General features: G+C 34.9%; 1 protein-coding gene across 3 annotated transcripts; it reads right to left on the reverse strand.

Annotated features, from left to right (window-relative positions):
- Window positions 1-1,021: 1,021 nt before the first annotated feature.
- On the reverse strand, window positions 1,022-20,601 carry LOC140753377 (uncharacterized). 3 transcript variants are annotated; one of them, XM_073087935.1, is made up of 8 exons: window positions 20,082-20,601; window positions 18,248-18,403; window positions 17,631-17,754; window positions 16,713-16,816; window positions 10,807-10,956; window positions 8,178-8,258; window positions 5,792-5,950; window positions 1,022-2,502 (listed from the first exon to the last, which is right to left on the reverse strand). In XM_073087935.1, exons 1-8 carry the CDS (start codon window positions 20,421-20,423, stop codon window positions 2,131-2,133), a joined length of 1,488 nt encoding a protein of 495 aa, XP_072944036.1. In that variant the 5' UTR covers window positions 20,424-20,601; the 3' UTR covers window positions 1,022-2,130. The 3 variants fall into 3 exon arrangements, with proteins under 3 accessions (XP_072944036.1, XP_072944037.1, XP_072944038.1); XM_073087936.1 differs by lacking the exon at window positions 20,082-20,601 and adding an exon at window positions 19,107-19,459; XM_073087937.1 differs by lacking the exons at window positions 18,248-18,403; window positions 20,082-20,601 and adding an exon at window positions 19,107-19,462.
- Window positions 20,602-20,993: the final 392 nt, after the last annotated feature.

Genomic DNA, 20,993 nt, shown 5'->3' on the forward strand with positions numbered 1-20,993 from the left:
ACTCAAACAATTTCAGGGACGCGGAGGTGCGTTTATATTGGAGCGTATAAAAGTTATTTAGGTTTATTAAAGTCGTATAGTCGTAGTAGTGGATCGCGTCGCCATAGCAAATTGTATGACTACATCTGCTTGCAACAACTTCAGAACGGACTAGCAGTTTGGCGCGGACTATACTTTACAACGGATTCTTTTTTATTTAACCACATTAATCTGTTTACTATGAGTATACTAAAACGATAGGTTCTATAGATATTATAAATAACACAGACAAATAATAAAGCTATAATTATTGAAATATTGTATTATTTTTCTTTGTAACATATTCTGAACCGAAAGTGGCCAATGTTAATTTTAGAGACATTTTGTTTTAAAGGTGATTACTAATCGGAGAATGTAAAATCGGATTTGCACACAACATTTGTATAAATGAACCCTTCTTATAAAAGTAAAACCGCAGAAAAACAGGGCAGCGTATTCGGTAAACAAACAAGTTGTCAGATGTTTCGTTAGGGATTAATCTCATTGTGTACGCATTGTCTTATGTTCTTGTAAATAGGGCCTAATGATGTGTATCGAATAAAATATTATTCGAATATACCATGTATTAATTAGGAACAAAAATATATTATAGTCAGTAATAAATATCAGATAATTATTTTCGATATTTCATACGCAACATATCCCAGTAGTATAATAATCGTAATTTGGTTAACCTAATAAAATATGTTACGAAATAAAATTGTATTTCAAGAACAATGTACCTATTTGGAATAGAATTAGTTTGGTCTGCTAAAAAGGAAAGTAATACCTCGTAAATACAATTTGTTTGCCCACCACCAACCAATAATAACCAATGAAATATGAACCTCCTTTCGCTACAATTGAAAATAACATTTATAGTTTAACAATTTTTTATACGAGGAGTTACGTAAATAATAGAATTAGTATGAGTATGTAGTTTTGAATAAAAGAATAAAAAAATATATTTGACTCCACTTGAGGAGAAATTATACTTCTAAATTTGTTGTATATCATAGTAAAATGCGTGCTCATCCTAACTTACTGTTAACAAATTAGTCACGTGTATAAATGTGTGAGGAACGACCCTAGCGTGCCTTATGTCCTAGCCTTGAAAGCGTCTTTACTGCTACCGCGAGCGTCCACCCCTGCACCTCGCTTCATGCGGTCATGGTCGCGGACCGACCTGTGCATGAAACAAGGGACGACCGCTCACCTCGAGCGCTCGCATCCGAATGGCCTCCCGTCGTCCCAACGCTAGGTGTGCTGGCGGGGGAATGTTTACCCGCCTACCCTCCCCCGACCGTGCCAGCTGAGCAGCGGCACGCTATATTTAGGTTGCGCTGTAAATATTCGCTCCAAGTACGGAATACACCTCACCCCCCGCGGGAGGACGGGCCGGGGCCCACGAACGTAGTTCCCGCACTACATAAGCGAGTAAAAGTTGAAAGTTCACCAACGCTCCGCACACGAGTTCGCGCTGTTAGGAAACGTTTTCTTTATTTAAATTCTATTGCAACTTGTTCGCCATTGTAGCATCTACTGAATTCGCAATGCTGACTCGAATTTTTCAATGTAACCCTCGAGAACGAGTTTGCATTTGTGTACCGAACACTTAACGTGTACGACTGCCCGGTCTCCAATTTAGCCGCGGCGTGTCCTCGTATTGATGTTTCTCCTCTTTTAAAACTGTTATTGCAACGTGCCAATTTGGCCGAAACAAGCTTTTGAAATTATACTTCACGAAAAGCGAGCTCAGACCTGTCGGCCGCAACATTGCGAAATAGATATGAGTTTCTATTTAGCGAAATTAAAATAGATTACCCCCGGTCGTGATGGGCTGTTTGCGTGCGGGTGTAAATGTATAAATATGGAGCATCATTTTTCGCTACGTCATGCGTCATTCGGCATAGTTTGAGCTCAATAAACTGACTTAAATATATAAAGCCCAATATTGAGGCTACACCTATTTTAGCCATGGTAACAAGTGACACATACTATGCTACCCTAAAGAGAATAAAATCAAATCGTGTCTAAATGTATATGGCTTACCATAGTACAGCAAACCTTATGAAACGTTTTAACATCTTTAAATCCATATAACATTATAAGTCATGCATTCCGCTGGCTGATCGATGAGACGAGTGGATGACTGATTGAAGACGTGGCTTTCTCACGTTTCTCGGGATCGGGTTCTGACAACGGCAGATCATCTTCATCATACCAGGTTACTTCTGCTTTCGTATACCCGGATTCAACTTCGACTTCTTCATCATAATCCTCATGTTTGGGGTCGTGGAAGGAGACGATGTTTAGCACGGGCGCTGTTCCTCCAAACGCAATTCTTTCCTGGTGGCTTGCGACAGCCAAAACGGAACCAGCAGCGGGATAAGAACATGCAATATATCGGTTGTGGAGGTTTACAACTTCGACGCAATTGGTACCGCTGCCACCGATGATGGCGTATTTCCCTTTGCGATTATACTGCAAACATATTGTTAATGATTAATACGTAGAGTCTATTCTTAAAACAGAAACAACAGTGATACAAATTTCGGTCTTAAGCTAATGATGTGGATTAATAATTAAATGTATTAAAGTTCACTATTTACGGAAATTATTAATTTAGATTTCTATTCTTTGGATTTCTATTTCTATTCTGGATATTCGTGTATACATCTTTGTGTGTGCCCATAGCACTCACGACACAGGAAAATACTAACTACGAATTAAACTAACATTAGTGACTTTCAGATTCCGTGACTATTACTTAATACAGGCCTAAAAGTTCTATTATTAGACTTCCAAATTACCCCTAAATCATTTCCACAAACATAACAATCCAACGATGAAATCCGTTGTTAAACTACCACTATTTGTCTAACAGAACTACCTCCAACTAATGCAATTAACATTCCGATGCCGAACGTAACTTCGCGGACACAAGGTCGACCCAACTCGAACAGTATTCAAATAATGCAATGAGTATTACAAATCTGAACTGGCATAGGATGTTAAAATTATCAGTCATTAGATTTAAAAAAGTAACCTTGTAGAAAATGTAAGAATAAACGCTTTCTACACTTATAACCCCACACTAGGATTCCCTGTATTGTAGGTGCCATGGTATGGACAGATAAATACACAAACACCGAGACCCAAAACAGACATCTAAATTCTTCATTTACTCGTAGATATCTTTCTGGCCGGGCATCGAACCCGGGACCCTCTGCGCGATAGACCATACCGGTCTATCCGGTGAGGTTGAAGACTTTAATGAACAAATCCATTTAAGTGTTAAGAAACGTATCAGGCACAATTTAGTCAATGCTTTGCTATGAAAATGCTTCGTGAAAAAGAAACGAATGATAACAAAAATGAATTTTCATATTGGGTAAATTTAAATCATGTGTATACTTTTTTCTAATAAATGAAATGTGTTAAAAATATGTAGAGATAGCAATATGACACTCTTACTGGTATAATTAAATTTTAATTGAACCCTATTAGTGAACTATAGAATTGTCAAACAAGACATTAAACTTTCCCTAACTAAACATAATCATACAGAATCCTTACACAAAGTGAATGAAATAGGAACACCCTACCGATTCTCACTCAAGCGTAACGATCTCTGAACAATATTACACTCTATTTTGTGATAATTGTATTTCCAGAGAAAACACAATTTATGTGGAATACTAGCGTTATAATTATCTTCTCTTGTTTTGTTAGCTAATCCTGTCTACAATTTGGCCACGAAACTCCGAGAATCGCTCCAGGTAAAAGCCTCGGTGTGGGAGTTCAATTGTATTTCTAACGAACATCCGCTCGGGGCTTCGGTTACGTTTAGGAATAGATACCCACTTTTATCATCATCTGTCGATGTCTGCAGTTACTAGGCGTGGATTTTCTCTATATAATTATAAAATTTACTGTTGGGATTGTTATGCAAAAGTCTTAAACAAATAGGTTTCTTCAAGAAGTGAGCATAGACCATAAAATAAATGATTATTAATTTGAAATCCGCACATGTCAGTAAAATCGTGTGTCTGAGCCAATAATCATACATGTCATCTAGTATGATAATTTATCCTTTCAGGTCATTAAGCAGCCATAAGCCTTTAGAGGTCTACAGCTTATTTTCCTTAATTAAGATTACTCTGTGTGTTTCGTCCTTGTCATCCAATTTTCTATAGGGTTTCAGAACACGTGTTTTTCACCTAGCCTTCCAAGCTCCCTGTATTCTTAACCAACATTATTGAAAAATAAGTTAAATTTTCATGTCAGGAAGTCAAGCTTTCTACTCCATCTTTATTCAATCAAAAATATCGGCCAAAGTACAGTTACTTTGAAGTAGAAATATCGTAGCCCTTTATTCCTTTAGAGTTAGTTAAGTGATCATTAGATGTCTATTATATTTTCACAGCTCACATTTTTTCTGAATATAACTTCAATCAAACTTCAAAGGTCAGGGCCGAGCACACTAATGGACTTTAGAAACTCAGCATAATGATATTCTAAGGCGAGCAGAGAATATTATTCTACAGAATACACGCTCTTCTGTTAATGGTACACAAATAGTAAGTGAATAGACGTTACTGTTGAAACGTGTACAGTAAAATAATGCCCAAGTGCGACTCGAACTCTCACATGGAGGTTTCAGTACCACGATTTTTTATTTTTTTTTAGTATTTAGCCATAAAAGTGAATGCATTTAAAATTTAATGTATCTATCTATTATAGTTAAATAGATAAAGCTAAAAACGCCGAAAATAGCGGTATCTTGTATGGCGACTCCCAATTATTTTAAAGAATTCTTAATTTTTAGTATTTAGTTCATACTATATACGAGTATATTCTGTATTTTCAAGTTTATTTATTAAGATTCTAGATATTTAGCCCAGTGACAGACAGACGGACAGACAACGGAGGCTTAGCAATAGGGTACCGTTTTTAGCTTTTGGTTTTATGCTTTTCATTTTAATGCACTTTAACGAAATGAGTATAGGAGTTTGGATTCGCGAGATAACTTTGCGAGATGAATATTTAAATAATTACTTTCGAATAAGTTTCCTCTTATATATTTTTTTTAGGTTGCGAAGAACTAACTTTATTCCAAAACTACTTAAGTGAGAGTGAGGTCGGTTCTTTTTAGGGTGACCCTAATTGCCGTAACTTTTATAAAATCAAGCTCTCATTCAATGTACGCGTTAACCTTCTTTTTTTGGGACTCGTATAGACAGGCAGAATTGAAGACAAATCAGAAACAGGCAAAATCGTTATAAATAAATTTCTGATTTTCTTCCGGCCTTGGATCAATGAAGAGCGCTAGTCATTACGATACGATAAAATAACTTCCACATTTAATTTTTCGGATAGCCTTAAAGATATACAGAGTAAGGTTAGATTATTCATTCTAAGTCAATATTATTCCAAACGGATATTCATAAGTGCATCGGGGCAGAAAATTCTCTAAATTTTGGATATAGTTGTAGACTTCCTGCATAAAGACATCTAGTCCTCTAGTCGTCCTAAGATTGGTGTACTTCACACAAGTTGGATCACCACATTCCAAAAAAATAACATCTCACTTCACACTGTCCCTCAATCAGCATTCATTCACTGAAAATCACAAAACATTTTAAAAAATAAAAATAAAAAGTATAGAATTCATATGGCTGGAATATCAAATTACTTTATCCAAACCTGGACTTCGAATTGAGCTTACATGTACCACATTGTTGAAACTAAACATAAAAAATAATCATACCATAGTCGACCTCCAATAGCGACATGCGTGGATGTACTCTCCATCCACATTTGGTCTCCGGTTCTGTACCCGGACGACGTTTAGCCTTTTCCTGGCGACCAGGTCCCACACTGTGAGGGCTTCGGTTGGCTGCCAACTACCAGCGATACAGTGATCACGCTGCCAAAAGAGGAAATTTTCTATTAAATAAAAATCTAAGGAGCCTTCAATAATGCCTAATGACGCCAATGCCACACCTACTTACCACATGCCACACCTAGTCACCCAAAGGTCTACACTACAACATGGCTGACGTTGCCTAACTTTCTTGGTCAGTTAACATTTATACAAGCCTAACATTTATACCCCCTAATAGTGACCGTCAGAATGGCCGGTCACTACCAATATTTTACATCGAAATAATTACTAAAAGTTGCTACCTAGTTGCTACTAGTTGCTATTAGTTGCTACTAATTGCTACCTTCGATTAAAAAAAAATAAACTACTTTTTAAGGTGACCGGCCATTCTGACATCAGGATGGCCGGTCACCTATCCAGTGAGAAGAAACTGCGCAAATGAATAGAGTTTTTTTTAATCAATAGTTGCTACCAAATTGCTACCTTCATATGCATCGTATTGGACTTCATAGCTTTTAAGGATAAAAAAATATTACGGATTTAATATAAGAGGTCTAAACGCCTGATGCTTATACCATAATATATTTAATTTCGGATTTTCTCTTTTAATTATACAGGCGTTTAGACTTCTTATATTAAATACATAATATTTTTTTATCCTTAAAAGCTATGAAGTCCAATACGATGCATATGATGGTAGCAATTTGGTAGCAACTATTAATTAAAAACAAACTCTATTCATTTGCGCAGTTTCTCCTCACTGGATAGGTGACCGGCCATCCTGATGTCAGAATGGCCGGTCACCTTAAAAAGTAGTTTATTTTTTTTTAATCGAAGGTAGCAATTAGTAGTAACTAATAGCAACTAGTAGCAACTAGGTAGCAACTCTTAGTAATTATTTCGATGTAAAATATGGGTAGTGACCGGCCATTCTGACGGTCACCCCTAATATATATCATATCTACTTGCTAGAAATGAATACCTACTATAGATATGGGTTTAATCGAAACGAACATTCTAAATCCTACACCACATATTAGTCATGCTTGCAATAAAAACTAGAAATAATTTCATAATCCCATCTCAGTAAAATGAGGTACATATTTTTCACATATCTGTTTTCTAACTCCATATTTTTTTTGCAAATATAAAACATGCAACTTTTACCGCAAAGCTACTAAAAATAGCCCGCTACATAGACGAACAGCGAACTACAGGCGTGCATTGAAGTTCCTAACGAGGAGCGACAACGTCGAGTTTTTAATTAAAAACCGCCCGTTCGCTTTCCGAACATCCAATGAGTATAGCATGAAAGTGGAAAATATAAAACTTCTAACAAGGTACACGTTAGTATTTATAAATAGCCACAAATACACCCACAAAGATGATATTAAATTTTTAGGAAAAAATACTGTTTGACGCTCTCTTATGGGAGACATTTTTATAATACATGCGAGTAAATATTTTTATAGTATAAAAAGTTGCGATAAACAAATTATAAAGAGTTAGGAAGGTGTATTATAAACTAAAAAAAGGTTGGAAAAAATATTATTTATTGACAAGGCTTGGGAGTGGTTATGTGCAACAATGAATAAATGTGGACTGAAGAGTATTATAATGCATAATTATTTTTGACTTTATTTTTGATCCCAGTTTTTAGGTAGTCCAAAATTGATAAATTTTCTATATAATAAACTTATAAACGAGCATACAGTGCATCTAACGGTAAGGGACTATGTTGAGTTGGTTACAAATATCCATGGGCAGCAGTGACTATTAATCGTCAGGTGGAATGCAACTTCGTTTGCTCCTCCAATGTTAAAAAAGGCGAATAATTATAACCTGAATAGAACCTAACCTAATCTACCGTTTTCGTAAAATGAAATGGATTTCAGAGTGTTCATTCTAACTTAACTTAAGACGATAACAAGATGCAGTTTTAAATATCACACTCACGGCTGCCTGTCTTTATAAAAGTTTAACGATAACAAAACTCGTCTAATACCAACCTACTTACTACCTTCATTATTTTTATATGAAATTTTCCTATCATCATAGCTTAAAAAATTGTTTAGTCCCCGCCACACTTCTAGTCCGCTCTGAAGTTGTTGCGCGCAGGTTTAGTTAGCATATACTGGTACTACGTAATGTAAGAGCACACTAACGTGGGCGAGAGGTTGCTGTTGCAACGCGACTCGTGTCTATATTCGGAGCAGACTAGCAGTTTGGCGAGGACTATACCAATTTATTTAGATTATGAAATACTTACGTTCAAATCAATACTATCGCTGCATATGTCGACACCTTCGAATGTCATCACACATCCAACCTTGCACCTGATATCCCATATCTGAAAACATCAATTCTCTTGTAGATTTGTGAAAGCTAATGATAATTAAATTAAAGTAATGATATGAAAGATATTGATAATTTCTTATGGAATACCTAACGTGCTATACCTTTATTTTTCTCAACTACATATAAGAATACCTGTAGAGTACACCATATTGAATTTAGGGTGACGTCACATAGCCACATAGTCTATGACAAGAGGACAGTCAAGACGCTTCTAACAATAGGTTATACATTCGAATAATAGAAAGTATAATTTAGAAGTTGTATAGCAACAGATGACCATATAACAGCTAAAATCATAACCACTTTTGGCTTCACCGTACTTAACACAGTTGCTATACGTTAAGTAAAAATAGGTATGACGGTGGTATCTCCGCAGTCGAGCCACAGAAGATTCTACCTTAAAAAATATTATAAACAGTTGCATAAGTAGCAAAACAAACAAAAATAAAACCTGAAAATATTCATACAAGGTCTAAGCTCTGCTTATAAAGAGCTTAAACCTTTATTTGTGTGCGGTTGTCTCATAACAACTATGTAGAATGCAGAGTTTTATAATGCATACGAGGATACAATTCTTTGTGCCGCTGGCGAAATGTTCAAAGGAGCGCTTAATAAATAATTTGCGCAGTTAACCGCTAAGCGAAATATTTTAATCTCGCTTTGAGAGGCGGTCGTTGGCTTGTCGGCTGCCATGTTTTACAAATACGTCATAATTTCTTGTGACACTTGGATATTTTATATATAAAAAACTAAATAGATACTTTATGAATAAGAAGCACAATACATAAATTATTTCTGTTTAATTTGATTAGATTCGATTCACGAATTTCGTGAAAAATGAAAAACTAAAACATGTTTGTAGTTTTCAAAGATAAATGATAAATACCTGTGTAAATGGTACCTATATTTTCATAATAGAATGGTACTTATTGCGAAAATACAATTTCCAATATACAAAATAATAGGCACCAATCATAAAGAAGACCAACAAGAGGAACGATGTAAGAAATTTCTTGTAAATACAAACCGGCAAAGCTTGTGATAATATATATTTAATATTATAATATGTATATACAAGTAGTACAGACCTGACGTGGGGAAGAAAAGCGTCAACAACAACTTATTAAATCGTACGTAAGTAGTAGTAGTGCTAAGTAGCACGGTAGTAAGTCGATCTGTCGTATATGCCTGCCGTCAATCAATCTAAAATTATTTAAATGTAGCGGGAGGTTTTTTTCTATAATTTCTATAATAATTTCGTTTATTGATATTTTTTCAAAGAATCTTATAAAAATAGTAACAAGATACCGAAAGATATCAAGAATATTAGTTACACAAACGAAAATGAAACATCGCTTTTAAATTATTCAGAGTAAGGCAAAAATATTTTGCTCCTAAATGATTTTATTTTTATGATTACAATACCAAGTTAAAAGTAACAGAAATAATGCAATACTTATTTATATATAACTTAAGACAAAACTTAAGACCAAATAACTTAAGAACAAAAAGGATAAACAAAGCCTCGACAAGGCCTCTTAATTAGGTAACTACTACAGTACTACTACATTTAGTACACTTGATGCTTTCGCTTTTGACTTTTTACTTTATCGCGTAAATAAAATGTCATTACTAGCGCATCGTAATAAGAACAACATATATTTTATGAGAATATCGAAGAACAATAATATATATGTTATGTATGTGAGAATTTTATGATATTTTGTTTTAAATCTGCTCTAGGTCCTATACGATTCGCTTTTATAAAGCAAAAATACGTAACATTCCTTTCGCATAAAACAAAAACGTCGCTTCAAAGCGAGAGCAAAGCTTTGATTTCTTTGACAAATTCCTGTTCTAAAATATGGAAGGTGTAAAAACCAGGCGTGTGTGTGTGCGGTGTGGAAGCGTGATGCGTTATCGCTTAATTGGCGATAGCTTCGATAACAAATTCAAAAATATTTATTGAATTAAGGGCTTAATTCAATTTTATATTTTATTTGTACACATACAAAATAGAAAGATTTTAAAATAAATCTTTTTCTTGTCACGCAGTCTTAAGTCCGCGTGGGTGTCTCACCCGCATACGTAAAATGCTCTGAAATGTCTTCTCGTCTCTCGTCTTTATGACATACATGACAAGAAAAGTATTTTAAACGATAACATGCAATTATAAAAAGTATAACGTTAGCTAAATATGGTGTTATATAAAAATGTCTAACTAAAAACATATTGTTTATTGAACTTCTGTTTCATATAACAACTACTTAAACATAAATAGTAGTAACATTATTAGCTTATAAAGCCTATAACCTATTCTCTTAATGAGAATGTGTATACTACACAAAATTAAAAGGATTAACGCTTTATTATATCGAATTACACTCTATGTACAAAGAGTGAGCAGACTTCAAAAATGCCTATGAAAGCTCTTTACTACCACAAATCTTTTGTTAGTCAATTATTTTCTACTTACAATTCAAAGGAAAAATCTTTTTCACGCGATGCTATACACAACGAGACATGCTAGGCCAACTCACCCTCAAAGTCTGATCCCACGCTCCGCTCGCGAACACAAAAGACCTCTGGTCGTGACAGCGGAGCGCGCACACTTGCCCGAAATGCATTCGTTGCAGCTTCTTCGGTATGAACTGGAGACGCAACTTGTGCACTTTGTACGTTAAGTCCGCCTGAAAGAGCACGAAACGTTGAAACTTGTCGGAGACTCACCGCAAGCCCTAACCGAAATATATCAGTCCTCTCAAAGCGAAGCTTAAAGCGACCGACGCGAAGTATTGTTTGTGCTCCGTGAACACAGATATAAAGGTGTACTTTGTATGCTAAGATTAATTAAAAAGTCCGTATAGTTTTCTGAATTCACGCAAGTAATATAATATATTTTAATGAAAATGAAAATTAAATAAATAAAGGCTGAAGAATTGCAATACAAAATGTGTGTGTATAAACCTGCTGGATTCATTCAATAACAATTATGCAACGCACAGATTTTCGTAAATTACATAAAATTAATTGAGCGTTAGTTTAGTTAGCGTTAGTTCCATTTCATTAATTACCTGTTTATTTTGTCTAATACAAAGCTTGCATTAATTAGAGAATAATGTATTATTTATTTAATATGAACATTTTTACGATAAACGCAGGTAGGTTACACCTAATTTATATATATTTTGTCAAAGATTCCCAAATTACGTTATATCATGCAAATATATGACCATACAAATAATATCCGCCAGGACACATCACATCCGCCATCTGGCGTCAATTTAACCGGGTAACAAAATCCTTGACCAGTGACCCACTTTCCTTTCTGCTCAACACTTCCGGGTTGAACGATATTAAACGGGCCACAAATTTAATCATATAAATTTGCCTGAAATTTTACGTGATTTTGTCGTGTTTTTAATGCTGGAATGATGGTTCGAATAATATAATAACATGTTACGTTAATCAAAGAAGCATTATTTGTACTGTTTTCGTATACAGTAACAAATCAAATAATATCGACGTCAGACAATATAAAGTAATCCCTCTCACTAAAGGAACCATTCCAGCCATCCGGTAACCGAATAACGAAGGTCCTTGACAAGCGTCCCACTTTCCAAGAGTCGACTTCCGGAGATCTCGTAAAAGCAATCCGATATTGCCAATAAACTGAGATTACGGCACGGCGTTTTATTAGGGCAACACTTTAAAGCTTGTGACGTCACTAAATGATACTCCATGTTGCAATAACTACAGAGAAAACTTCCAAAGCTCCCAGTGGAAAGATGGACGAAGAAAAAATATATGCGAAGGTGTTTTGACTACAACTCTTTTTGTGTTTTACTGCTGTGGACATATACGCTGAAGCAGAGACAAAAAGAGTTAAGGAATGGGTTAAACTGTTGAAATAACCCTGCAGCATACTTCATCACGTTGCCTTAATTACAGGCACTTACGCACTCACACATAAATACACAACCACATATATAAGTAAACACAGACATACCCAGCTTCTATGATGCTTGCTTAATCCAGATATAGTTGGATCTTCAGTTATGGTTGCGTATAATCTGCTTTACTTATCTGTAGTATAGAGGAATTGAGACGCTTGCCAAAGTCTGCCAAACTGCCAACCGGCGCTATTAATGGTTTATCGGCAACTTACAACCCCCTGTCGCAATACCTAATCTAAGGGTCTTAGTTATTTAGTCAGTTTGTCAGTTGGATAGTAAGTTTCGAAACTAAATCGCCCTTTAGAAGGAGTTATTAATTATAAAAACTGCTAGTTAATTTCTGAGTCCTAACGCACCATTAAACTTAACCCTATAAAGGTCTATATAGGGTAGAACTGGTAGAGTTTTATGGAAGAAAAATAAGTAACGTAGATAAGAAACTTCATTAAAGTTAATTGCAGTTTCTTAAGATGCAAAGGTTTATATTTAACTTAGTAAGTACATGTCCTGGCTTACTTGTCTTTTTATTTGACTTAATGCCTATTATACGTTTACAGACTACATCCTTTTAACATATAAGGTGGCTGCGTCATACGCCCGTTTGTAAAACAACTATGCTTACAGGTACTGCCGCCATAGTAGTAGGTATAGATTTGTGACGTATGTATGATCTGATGAACAATCGAATGTGGTAGATCTATTTATTTATCACTTAGATGTGCCTGACCGAGATACGATCCAGGGTCCTCTTCCATAAAAGGACTTGATAATGCGTGGAATATACCTACCAAAAAGATATATATTTGCATACATTTAGCATACAACGTCCTATACTCGTACGAAGGGAATAAATTTACTTACTACTCAAAATAATTATCTTAGATATCTGCACGTAACTATGTAGTAAATGTAGCGTATACTACGATACATATTACTATTCTATTTAGAGATTATTTAGATACCTTTTACGGCTAAAGTAATAAACATAGGAGTCTGCCATGCATATTCAGCGTCGATAACTAGAGAAACTGAATGTTAAAGAGATAATAACAATAAATTTGCCACCTGCCGTGATTCGTTTCGGGTTTCATGTGAATGTTTTGGTTTAGTTAGAGAGACTAAATAAAACATGCTATGAAAATACTCGTTAAACCAAACAAGCTGACTTAAAAAATAAATAGTTTTGTCTGCATTTACCGAAATTGCAATCGTTTTAAGTAACACGACTGGGCACAGATTTCTCGACAAAACCATAAGGCTACTACGCTGCCCCTATACGTATTAGCAAAGAATCTATGATAATATTGAGTCAACGTTTCTTGATGGCAATTTAATCTTTTATATAGAAGCGAAACAAAAACAGAGCAGAAAATCTATGTAGATCTGTAATCGTAATGGTAATGACAACATAGGCTGTAGCTAGGCGATGGGGGAATACGAAGATTTGTCTGGCCGCACAGCTGACATCACATAACAGATGTGACGTCATACTTTTCTATTTATTTGTTATTAACATTTAGATTTCTAAGTTAGTGAACACATTTAATAAATGATGTTATCTCGTAAGTGAAGTTACGTGGAGTTACGTACGAAGGTAGCTACGTTTTATTGTTTATGCTAGATTTTGTGTACCTCGAGTACCAGCGTCTGTATATCCTCGAGTTTTAACTATTGACATGTACAAACATTCCAAAAACAGTTAGTTGAAGTTGTTTAGTTCCCTAAATATATCCCTAAAACCTAAGCCACCGTATACATTTACCTGTTCCCAAATAGTGGTATTGGGAACTCTACATAATATGTACTTTAGTTTCCCGAAGGTTTCACGGCTCGGGATAATTGAATGTATAAATTTTCCATCGGGCCTCTAATAAAATAGTTTCCTAACTGCTGGCAATATTTTTGTTTCCAAATCCAGTGTGGTTATAAATAATCCGCGCCCTATAGCATATGCAATCAGGTACCCAACCCTGTTTTGATTTACATAAATAAGAAAATGATTCGGTCTTCATAAAATAGAGCGTTGTTTTTGAAGGTTTTTTAGAGAATATGAGTAAAATACAACGTTACTTAAAGTGACGCTATTTCGTTATAGTGTAGTGATGAAGGACGTATAAATCAAATCAAATCATGACAGGCTTTTATTAAGAGCCATCAATCATCAATCCAGGGAACAGAGCCGACCACGACCACATGTAATTTAAGTTTCGTATGTCGCTTTGTGCTTTAGAGAGTACGTTAAATCGCCAGCCCCAATTGTTAAGTAAGTGAAACTGGCCTTCCGGCTAATTGTCATTGGATAACAATCATTAAACGTTGTCGAAGGACTTATTAGCGGTTCAGAAACATCCGATAGCAATTAACCCATACCACCCACCACCAATCCGCACTAAAATCAAGCTGCAGTATGTTTAAAGTCACTTACGTCCTAAGAAGAGGCCGTGGCCAAAAGTGAGACATAAAAAGATTTCTGGCAAAGTCAAGCTGGCCATGTAACTAGTATCTAGTGGTAATACTAGTAGCTTATATTACCCCCTGCTTTCATCAAGTCTATCTTTCAAAACAATAATATATTATTCAAAGTATTAACATTACTTATTTGTATTACAAATATTATTTTATTCAAATAAAATACGTCGTATTTCATGATAAATGTTTTATTACGCATGACAGAGTTCGCTTCGAGGCTTTTGTATACTTCACGCATGGCCAACGGCGAAACAGGGAGCTTAAATCAATATTAAATGATACGCCAACTGCACTAGGACGCTTGATTGAATACACAATCAATGGTAAATATTTATAGCGTAATTTAGCCAAAACAAATTTACCTTTAATATATTAAAGATAATCTTGTGGTGACATTTTCAACAAAAATTAGGTATCTTACAAAACGATACTGTTGTAATTATTGCCAACGACGGTGTAGAGTCGCTGTGTTCTGAATCGAAGAATAAGGCATATTTACTTTATCAAAATGAATTAACTTTCGACCGTTATTCATGATCACTTTATTTAATGTTTTCCTACCAAAGATCGAAATAGGTAGGTATGTCAAATTTCGATCTCTAGGAAGCAAAAGTCGAATAGATTATTTTTTTATTAATAAATCCTTAACAGTAACACTGTTAAGGATTTATTAATAAAAAAATTAAAAATAACGCATTTGTTATTGACTTGAGCTACGATACTTGATGAACAAGATTATAATTGATAACAGTACATATATTAATAGGCAGATGAACGATATTGTTACTTCCTAACTTATTATAATATACTCGTAATTCAGACAATTCGTCCAAAACCGATCCATGAAAAATATTTTAAGAATCCATTTATTATTAATAGTTATTTAAACTAGTTAAGACGTTCTAGTGTAAATTCAGAAGGTATCTATCTAATTTGAAAAAAACATTAGAGACACTACCATTTTACATTTATTTCTTATGCATGCTCGAGCTCTTATAAATGCATGCTCGAGAAAGAAAACGACGTGTTACTCTGTGCATTATGGATACAATTTCCATATCTTGTATCTAACGTTTCAATATTCCGTACTTCAGTCAATATTTTATTATTGTAACAGCGAGGGAGTTCCAATAACAAAGACACGTTTTGTACGTCTGAATATTATAATCTGCTGCATGTTATATCGCGAAAAAACTGTTTTCCAAGATGGCGGCCGGGGGACAAGGGTGGCGACCTTAAAAACTTGAGGTTAAGCTTCTATGGTGCCCCCACACATGTTCCAAAAATAAAATTGCGTCCTCTAACAAATGCAAAGCTTATGTAACATTTCAATGGACTATAATTAATTTCAATTCCAACGATTTTAGAATTTGTATGAATTGTGTAGGTGCAATAAGTGGTGTGTTATAACCGGCTTTGAAAATAATCATTTTTATAAAAATACGTATTTATGTTCGATACCTTGTTTTTTGTTAACGAGGGGGAAACCTTCAAAACGTACCCGACGACGTGGGAGCGACGCCGGGTTATGTGGGATTTTTACCGCACTAAAACCCCCCCGGTGGCCGTCCTCAACGCTTGTTGAAGAACTCCGGGATCTCCGAGGGATTCGAGCTCCCACTCTTGCCGCCCACAACCCCGGAAGCCCTCTTTTAGTCGCCTCTTACGATAGGCAGGGGATACCGTAGCCCTATTCTATTCCCGATATGTTCGATACCTACCGAGTTAAATTGCAAAGTTTTGTATACTAACATAAAACACAATGTAGTAGAAAAATATCACTAGAAATTGTCTTATTAAGCCACACTCGTTCAGTGATGATGATACATTTTCAGCGAGATGCAATTTTTAAAGGCCGTTTATGAGCTTTCAAAAAGATGTAGAGCTACACGGAGCGCCATCTCTTGGTCCAGAAGGGAATTCACGATATGCTACTTGATAGAGATACTAGAAAATTTACAAAAAAATTAAAAAATACAATACTTCAATTTTTATCTTGATAAAAGTATAGGTTCACTTACTTCTTGTGTCTCTAGATCATACACTTTAATGGATGAATCGGCATATCCGACAACAATCTTGGTTTCATCGGCAGTTACACTCAAGGATAGCGCAGCAGATCTCTCTGGAAAATATTTCTTTATTAATATTATTTCTCAAAATAACCAGTAAGTTTGTCATATTTATGATCTATGAATTTTATACTATGTCTAATTCTTCATTCAGATATCTATCTAACTGGGGATCGAACCCGGAACCCTCTGCGCGTCATACAGGTGTGGTGACCGCTTCGCAATGCGGATCAAAAATTTTATGTTAAGTGTTTACTAAAAATTTATTATAAAATATTTTGTTTTGGATACAAATACTACGAATATAAATCGAATGTATTTATAGGTACACCAATGAGAATAATAGGTATACGCATATGCAAAATGTACAACAGAGAAAAATGTACCAAAGGCGATCTTATCGCTGTTCAGATATATCTTCCATAAAACCTCTGGGAAATGACAAAGAGGAAATATGAAAAGAAAGAAAATAGGATGTACTATCTTCCCATATTGTATTGTAAAAAACATACGCATAAAATCACATAGTGAATGTATAAGCTCCTCCTTTTAAAAAGAGAGAAATCCGTTAAAAAGTATTAAAGTATAGTTATGTATATCACTTTGTAACGTCAACATAGTTATATCTTAAAATTTAAAATAATATACGATTGATACTAAGATTGATAATATACGAGTACCATTAATGTACCACTTCTAAAAAACGTTTTTTGGGTTTAGATTTATACAATAGTTCAGCAGACCAGTCAAATATGAGTTGGTTGTCGGTACTTTTATTAAAAGTCCTGCGAAGATGACTTGACACTGTGGTAAGGGTTTATAAATAATTGTTTAGATAATTGTAATAAAATATATTTTGATACTTACGCGTAATAAACGGCGTAGCGTTGGAGGATATTCCCGGTGTTCCGTAGAATTGTGTGGTCATACTCTCCACTGCGGGGTCAGCACGAATGCAAAACTCTGGCGGGTCGTCCACTGATGTGTTTAGCTGTTAGTATTTAATAACTTGGAATAAAGATTTATTTCAAAGATCGTCCAATATTGAGAAAAAAATCTACGAGATCTACAAAAAAATATCTATAAGACTTTTTCGTTACACAAAATAGTCTTTCGATAAGATTATTTCTGCCTAACAACAGCAATGTTAAGCGCTGCTTATATTCTGGTTTGAAGGGTTTGGTAAGGGAGACATATTCTTTCGAAGCATTTCACTTAGTTCTGGGAACTAGCGGGGCATCCGCAGGCGATCTCAGGTAGGAATCTAATCTTGCCTGGGATTGATTACAGATTTTCATGGGCGGCAGTTGCCACTTACTATGTGAGGTGTACTGCTATATCTACATATATTATAAAAAGTTACTATCTACTTACTTCGTAAATGCTTTCGCTATTCGACTTATCCTGTTTACCTAAATAAAGTTACACTTACAATCCACACGACCATTTCCACTTAATAAAATCAAACTTATGTACCTACGTACATTAGGTATTTCAATTCGGTACACGGCACCGTCGGTGCATGCCGCGTAGCAAATCCTCTCTTCGAAACGACTATACTCAAGAGCGTACACCGGCTTCGGTGGAAACTGGATATTGCGCAACGTACAAAGAACTGTCCCTGTGCTACCGTGACGCATCTGGAATAATAAATTCTTGGAATATACGAGTTACTTGTTGCGACCGTTAGATGATACGAGCTGGGAGTCATTCCGTCACAAAGCGAGATTGCTTGATCCCGTCTGAAAGGGCAATAACCCAAGCAAAGTTAGATGGACGAGGCATCATTTGCTGTGCTTGGTTTAGTATAGTTTCCGTTTGTTGTGTAGAGTAAAATCGTATGCACTTGTGATCATCCATTAATTAGATGCAGTCTGTATACTGGGTACCTACGAATCTGATAATGAGTGTACAACATAGTCAACCTTTCCAATCATGTAGTCAAATTAATAGATTTCACACAACTTTCCGAAATACAGATTTACATTATTAATTCGTTGTTACCTATTATTGTAAATATGTTTGTGCATTATGATAAAATGATCGAATATTTAGAAGAATACCTACGACGTAAGAGTTTTTGTTAACAGTTACGCTACGACGCATTAGAAAGAGGTTTTTCTGTACTCGTTTAAGAATCGCGGCTTAACGCACTAGCAATATTTCAAAAACTTTTTCATATTGCAAATATCTCAAGAACTCATCCAAAATGAAAACCACTTTAAATTATCTGACAGTTTCACGTAGTTTAATAAGTTTACTCTTTGCTCTGTATTCTCATGTACCTAAATTAATAGGAATTGTGTCGCTTTAGCAAAGCGACAATTACCGTTATCACAATACCTGAATCATTCCAGATGAATGGCCCACGATAATATGGCTTCCATTAGGAGCATACGTCAATGCTGTAATTGCCCCCAATTCAGAACAGTACCATCTATTGTAGGCGATCTCGTTTTTCGTGCCCTTCAGAAACCTTTTATGATTTTCTTTCACCCAGTCTTTGTTACGCTCTTCTAATGTACCTTGATAGAACATTGGATACCAAGGTTTGCGTGTTTCCTCATTTTTGTAGTAATTTGTAATACTTTTCGCATATTCCCCAAGTATTTCGTTTTGTACCTCCATGTCAAATGACAACCATCTAGTTTTAATTTTATTTTATGATAAGTAAATTGATGAATATAAGTTTAAAAGGGTGAATTGACGTACCTATTAAATTTGCTTACTTACTTTAACGAGTGTCCGTTTGATTCAAGCCTCCTTTTATTTTTTTATGTACGCAAAGTGTTCATTTTATTTTAATCAAACATGAAAAATAGTTACATTGCTTTATTTAGTTTTTTTGCTTTTTAAACACAAATTAACATCCGTGCTCACAAAGACGTCATAAAGTCCAAATATAGTGATGCTACCTCTGAGATGTAAGAAAGAACGCTTCATATAAATAAAAATAATTATGCCATAATTTTACCTATTAATAACTACCCTACATGGCAGCAAACAAACAGATCAGTGTAAATAATAGGTAGTATTGTCTTTCTTTTCTTTTTCATGCATAGGTTGTCTGGACGAGATTGCTACTTAGCGATAAGACCACCTATTGTGTACTGTTTGACCTGTGTATGTATTTTGCTTATTACTTAAATTCAACTGTAAGTGTGCAATAAAGAGTATTCTATATATCTATTTATCTATCTATATATTAACAATGGGTGCTAAGCATAGATATACGTCTTTATTAGTAGTATATATATGGTGCTAAGGCAAAAATGTAGTAGTTTTTTTGCCGTGTTCTACTTTATTGTGAGCAATTACCTGAATCATTCCAGAAGAGTGACCAACAATCAAGTAATTTCCTCCTGGGGTATAAATCATGGAGCAAATGAAGCCGCATTCCGACAAATAGCTTAAATTCAACAGACTCTCATTTGGCGTATTATTGAGAAACCTGGATTGGTTTTCATGCAACCATGAGTAGCCGTTGTCTGAGGTAAAGGTTTTCTCAGCGAATGAGATGAAAGGAGTTTTCTCAGTCTCGTCTTCTAATTGCTTCTTTATGCGATACCCGTATTCTTTTACGAATACTTGTATATCTGATTCGCTTTCTGACAAATTAAATCGACTATACGTTGAAATATTGAATAGACTGCTCGCCATTATTTAACTTTGTAGGTGGCCCCTAAAGTAATGTTCTCATGTAATAGGTACTTTATATATGGCTGCAATTTATACAAATTAACACAAAAATAATTTGTGAAAGTGGATAGTTGACAACCTATCAGAAAACAGAACTCATCTTGTTGACAAATAATTGCCTTATTATAACAAATCTTTTTTACTATATCCATTGTCTTCACTCCTCAGAAGACGCTATTTTCGGGCCTATTTTTGTATTTCTATTTTTTTAGCTGTGATTGCGGCAAAAGTTGTTATTTTTTAATGTTTTATGCCGCAATTTTTATGCCAATAAATAATCTTATAGATTTTTGTAAAAATATGTATAATATAAGTACTATGCAAAAATGTTTTATGTAAATAGAAAAAATAGTATAATATAAATACAATAAAAGTTTCGATTATTTAAAATCAACAAATATAAATTTACATATGAAGTGTTTAAAAAATACCGTGAAAAGAAACGTTTTTGTTTCTACGGTTGGTAGAACTGTTGAATTTGATAGAAAGAGACAATGACAATCACTTACGCATATATGAATAAGACAGCAA

Source organism: Epargyreus clarus, unplaced genomic scaffold (genome assembly GCF_041222505.1).
Source record: "Epargyreus clarus isolate Ecla_fem2 unplaced genomic scaffold, WU_Ecla_fem_2.2 ptg000026l, whole genome shotgun sequence".
Lineage (NCBI taxonomy): Eukaryota > Metazoa > Arthropoda > Insecta > Lepidoptera > Hesperiidae > Epargyreus > Epargyreus clarus.

Excerpts from the sequence above, each read along its gene's own strand:
- LOC140753377 (XM_073087935.1), bottom strand. The coding sequence starts at position 20,423 with ATGGCGAGCAGTCTATTCAATATTTCAACGTATAGTCGATTTAATTTG. Across the intron at positions 8,259-10,806 it reads CGTGGGATCAGACTTTGAGG|ATATGGGATATCAGGTGCAA; the intron begins GTGAGTTGGCCT and ends TGATGTTTTCAG. Across the intron at positions 2,503-5,791 it reads GCTATTGGAGGTCGACTATG|TATAATCGCAAAGGGAAATA; the intron begins GTATGATTATTT and ends ATATGTTTGCAG.